Source organism: Nicotiana tabacum, chromosome 21 (genome assembly GCF_000715075.1).
Source record: "Nicotiana tabacum cultivar K326 chromosome 21, ASM71507v2, whole genome shotgun sequence".
Classification (NCBI taxonomy): Eukaryota; Viridiplantae; Streptophyta; class Magnoliopsida; order Solanales; family Solanaceae; genus Nicotiana; species Nicotiana tabacum.
In genome coordinates, this window is record NC_134100.1 from 73,856,661 (window position 1) to 73,862,052 (window position 5,392).

At 36.2% G+C, this 5,392-nt stretch overlaps 1 protein-coding gene across 2 annotated transcripts; it reads right to left on the reverse strand.

Moving 5' to 3' along the window:
• Positions 1-2,023: 2,023 nt before the first annotated feature.
• LOC107828038 (multiprotein-bridging factor 1b) lies at positions 2,024-5,013 on the reverse strand. 2 transcript variants are annotated; one of them, XM_075242288.1, is made up of 5 exons: positions 4,793-5,013; positions 3,675-3,758; positions 3,073-3,155; positions 2,821-2,942; positions 2,024-2,303 (listed from the first exon to the last, which is right to left on the reverse strand). In XM_075242288.1, exons 1-4 carry the CDS (start codon positions 4,923-4,925, stop codon positions 2,823-2,825), a joined length of 420 nt encoding a protein of 139 aa, XP_075098389.1. In that variant the 5' UTR covers positions 4,926-5,013; the 3' UTR covers positions 2,024-2,303; positions 2,821-2,822. The 2 variants fall into 2 exon arrangements, with proteins under 2 accessions (XP_075098389.1, XP_016510769.1); XM_016655283.2 differs by lacking the exon at positions 2,024-2,303 and having other exon boundaries at positions 2,645-2,942; positions 4,793-5,012.
• Between the last annotated feature and the right edge of the window lie 379 nt (positions 5,014-5,392).

Sequence of the window (5,392 nt, forward strand, 5' to 3'; positions counted from 1 at the left end):
GGCCGAGGCCATTTGGTGTCTTTGATGCGTCCGATGGCTGATACGATGCTAGCAGTATCGACGTTGAAGGTGTACTCCGATAACCTCGGTGCCTCCCTGGTCCCGATTGTCCTATTGAAACCGTTTTTTCTCATGAGTCCCCAGTTATTATGACCTCGATCGCTTTTTTATCATTCCTCGTTGGGTTACGTCCGGATCCATTGCCCCATCGATCTCTGCTATACGGTTGGTACCGATCTCTGCTCGGTCTTAGTTCATGATCGACTACTCTTTTAGAGCTCTCATTAGTTCTGATGGGTACACGGACCTAGAGGGGGGCCGAGCTGATCATCCTCCATTCTGATTTTCGATTGGTACCTGTTATGGACGTCAGGCCAAGTTACCGTTGGGTACTCTATCAAATTCTGTTCCAGCTGCTGTGAGGCCAAAGAGCTTTGGGGATTGAGTCCTTGAGTGAATGCTTGAACAGCCCAATCGTCCGCAACCGGGGACAGATCCATCCCTTCCATTTGAAACCTCGACACGAACTCCCTAAGCATTTCGTTAACTCCCTGGGTCGAGTACAATGCTTTAAATTTGTTTGCAAATAATTTTCAGTACATTTGCATTTTGCAATGATAATAAATAAAGCATAAAGACAAACAATCCCTAATGTTGTACTATATTTGTCTGCAGTATATTTTCTCACACAAAAATCCATATATTGCACATTCTAGAGGATATCAATATCGATAAAAAGAGTTTGGTCAAGACGGAGCAACCAAAATATCAAAAGGGAACATAAACAAAAAATATCATCTACAAAGAAGTAGGTAAGATACTAAAATTTAGTGTTGAAATGATTATTGCATTTTTTCCACCCCTTTATAGCAATTTTGTCTTCCCACATGCATATATGTTATCCTTACTAGGAAATTATCTCATACTTACTCTTGTTATTGACGAAACTACAAATTTACTGTTCAACTTTTAATTATGAGTTTAAAATTATCCTTAGGTTGGTATCCCATTAGGAATCAAGGCAACAACAAAACCTTTTCTTAACAGAAGAAGGGAGTAATATTTGACCAAGAGTCTAACGGAGAAGAAAATTGCTCAATTTCGAATAGTTTAGGAATAAATTTGACTATTATCCCATGTTTAAAAGCAATTGTTTGAAAATACTTCAGCAAACACCAATAAAAGGTTAAAGTTAAAAACTAATTTGACGAGCTTTATAAACTTACCTAAACACCTATTAGCAAAACTAAACGTTAACAGTTGGCGGATAAGTGAAACTTGAAAGTGTAAATTATTGAATGGACGGATAGTTTTTTCAAGAATCAAGGTGCAGTAGATGTAGAATTCAATGCTTTTGATACGTCACTAGTCACTAGTGAAAATCATCTCTGCATAAAAGCCATTAAATAAAAAAAAAATTCTTTATAGCTTCGCTGCCTGATGTTGTAATGTGCCTTGTGGGATGTTCTATCAGTATATGATGAGGCATGAGAAATGATTCTGAGATCAGTTAAGTGCAGAACTTTAAAGTAATATATTTAAGCTCAATTCAAAATATTTTGTGTACTTTAAAGTTATTGTAGCAGGTAACTTGTTTTATTTTATTTCCCTTTCAGTAGATGGGTATTTGTATAGTTAGTTGCTTTTATTAAGCGACGTGATAGTATAAAAAATTTTCTACAGTATCAGCGTATTAGAAATTAAACTCGTATGGATTTATTTACGTTAGTCTTCAGAGCATTCTTGACTTTTGTATGTTGTGTCTTGTGTGAACCAACTCATTTTGGGTTCAGCTATTGCTGATAGAGTTCCTATCGAGGAACTTAAATGGTTTTAAATGGGCGACTACGGTGCTTTTTGTTCTCCTTTTAAGTGATCCATTCTAAAATGTACAAGTATACTGACTCAGGTGCAAGTTTTATACTTACTGAACCTCTAGATAGCTAATGATAAGATGTTGATATTCCTAAATCAATTTATTCTACACATGAAACCTCTCCTTCGATGGAGATTTACACGTCAATCGTTAGAAACAAATACTATATAAAAACCTAAAAAGGCTGGCCACTAATCAGTCAGTTGAATTGTGCTGTAAAAGATTTGATAATACTGAAAAGAGTCACATACTTGTATCCTTTCTATATACAAAAGTTGTGTGGCGAACACCGTATTGACACTAACAGTAAGTCAACCAAAGCAACTTCATCATTCAGTTTTGCTGGTTCACGAACTATCAAGTAAGATGGTATAACATTCCATTGACTGATCAATAGGCAACAACCATATCACATAGAGCTAGAAACCTGTACATTATACACAAATATCGCATTATGCACCTTTAATCACCAAACTTGGTCTCTGACTTTTCTATTTTTTGGTTTAGAACAAGCATACAAGTGTGGCAGCTCCTAAAACATCGGTAAGGGCATAGAAAAGACGGAGAAATATCGAACAAAGACACCCATAACATAAATGGTTGTACCTCCCCCAAGTAGTCAAGTGTCCCCAATAGATCGCCCTTGGCGTTATAATGGATTCCTAGCATGAGTATCGAAGTTGATTGAAGGACATAAGAAGACATCCCTTAAAAGAAACTAGGAATCACAACGCAAAAGGAATCCGCACCACAAGAGTAAGCACCTCATTTTCCACACGAAAAAACACCCAAGTTAACCACGAAAACCACATTCATGAATCCAGATACAACAAATACCATAGTGGTTAAAGTAAAAAAGCTCATGTACATGACCACTTTTAGGACACAAACAGACAGTCTAATTCAAAAGGTTCACTATTTTTTATCAGGTTCACTATTCCAACCTTTATTTCTTTCCGCGCAGTTTCGCACCAAGAGCTCTCTCCAGTTTAGAGATTATCTGTTGGTTTGGAATTGCCTTTCCAGACTCGTACTCCTGAATGATTTGTGGTTTCTCGTTTATCAACTGCAAAACAAAGGGATTGCCAAAATTATATTGATACAAGGAATAAAACCTCTCTCTTGACTCTATCTATACGTAGATTGCTTTAAAGAAAAGGAATTGGGGAGGGCGTGAAAGAGATAGAGAGAAATACTTGGGCAAGTTGAGACTGAGTCAACTTCTTATCTTGTCGTGCTTGCATAATGGCTTTCTTCAATTCAGTTGGTACCTTTTGATCTGAGAACAAAAATGAAAAGTACACCAGATGACATCACCAAAAGAGAAAATCTTCTTTTTTATTTTTTCCAGTGGCAAACCAATTAAACTTTTCAACTTTAGCAATATGTCGCCATTTGTTGCCAGAAGGAAAAACCTCTAAAAGGTGTCTTCTTGTCAAATTAATTGAGTCCTAACAAATTTTATATTCACAAAGCAGACAATGTGCTTTGTGAAATTTGACACCGCACATCCATGCAGCAAATGAAGAAGGTAAAACAAAGTACACAGTATACACATCAGAGAAATCAGGATGTAAGCATGACTTGAACTCCCAAAGCAGAGAAGAACTCTAATTTTTTTTATAACCGAGAAATCAGGAGGGCTAGTGGCACACGGTTCGGAAAACGGTAGATAATAGGCCGGAGAAAAGAAGAGCTTACTCGACAAGTTCTCAGTATCTTTATAACCACAGTAATTGTTTTATAGAAGTGTTTCTAATATTAATTGATATTATTAAAGAAGTCAACTCAAACTTACGTGACAAGTTCTCGGTATCCTCATCAAGCTTCCTGGTGTTCAAAGTTGTACTGCTAGATGCAGCCTTGTTTGACCCTGCAGTAGCTGCAGTCAAGGATAAATGTCGTGAGCGCTAAACATTTTGGCATTTCACAACTAAAGGATCCATTTCAGCAAAATAAATCCAGACCAACAATGAAGTCTTGCACACACAGTCCAGCAATTGGCATAACACAGAGAACATATGTGAATGTGTGTATATAAAATAAGATAAAAAGATTCATGAAATAGCGCGGACTGATATTAACGCGAATATAGAGATATCGTTCTATTTAAAAGTAGGTGCCTTCCAACATAAATGAGTCATTACCTTACTGACCCTGAATACGCAACTTGAGTTATCAAGGGAAATCGACATGCAAGTGCAAACAAAGTAGAAAAGAAAAATGCAATTGAAGTAACACTTAGTCACTGTCTTTCCTAATGTTAAAATAGACTAATAGAAAAGAAAATAAAGGAGAATTTGACTGAATTGATTGTAGAGAATACACAAGATGGTTCCTTACATAGGATTTCAGGCTACTAAAAACAGGCAAGTCTGGACTACACAAAACAAAGAACTTATCAAACGAGGAAATTTACCTAACATTGAAATTTCTAATTGTCTTGTGGGATTACACTGCGTTTGTCGTTGCTGCATTGAAATTTCTAATTGTGACAAAAAATATTAACCTACACACAGAATGAATCTAGAAGACAACACTAATTAATTCACTCTTTTCTAATAGTGGTGTAGCCAGCTTGTGCGCTACTTCTTGCCAACACAATTACCGGGTAACTTTGTCAACTAAGGCTTAGGCAGATAATTGATTCTCTTACACCTATTTTTAAAAAGGTTGGCTAAACAGTGAAATTTCTTATTCAAATGATATGGAAGTCATTCCACCAAAAAGAGGGTTAGAGATAAAGGGGTACATGTAGAAATGGGCTATGATAATCTGACCGAGAAAAAAAAATTGAGAGCCCTAATTGGTCCCAAAGAAAAAAAGAATGGTCACGAAAAAGAGGAGCAGGAATTAGTAATAATTAATCGGGAAGAGAAAGGAATAATAAGGCTAAGATGGGGAGATTATACGAACCTTTTCTGACGGTTTCGATCTCAGCACCGGCGCGACGGGCGGCGTTGACTGCTTTCTCGTCTTTTCTTGCGGCGGCGGTCGGCGCTTTTTTGCGAATCACCACCGGCTCCCAATCTTGTGATATTCCAGCCATTTTTCTTCTTTGAAAAATATCTCCTTTAGCACTCCTGGTTTTTGTTTAGAGAAAGGCTTGTGAAGCAATCAAATAAATAAATTTATGAAAAAGTTCAGCTTGATGTTTATATATTAGCTTAAGTCTCTTAATTTGATTTTTTTTTTTTAAGCATAACTTGGTTGAAAGGATAGAATTTTGTACCGTTCAAAAACTACCCTTTGTAGTCTAACTTATTGTACCACAAAGCTCCCCACAATTACTTTTTATCTTTTTAAGCTTTTTCTTTTAAGTGAATATTGAATTACTCATGTATTTCTTATACTTAATTATTTTTTTTAGATTGTAAAGTTGGTACATAAATCGTCGACAATCTCTTTAAAAATTAACAAAAAAACATATGAAAATAGATTGACATGTGGATTCTATTTAAAGTAAATCAATACATACTTATTGTTACGCGGCGCCTTCCTGAGATTCCTTGAAAG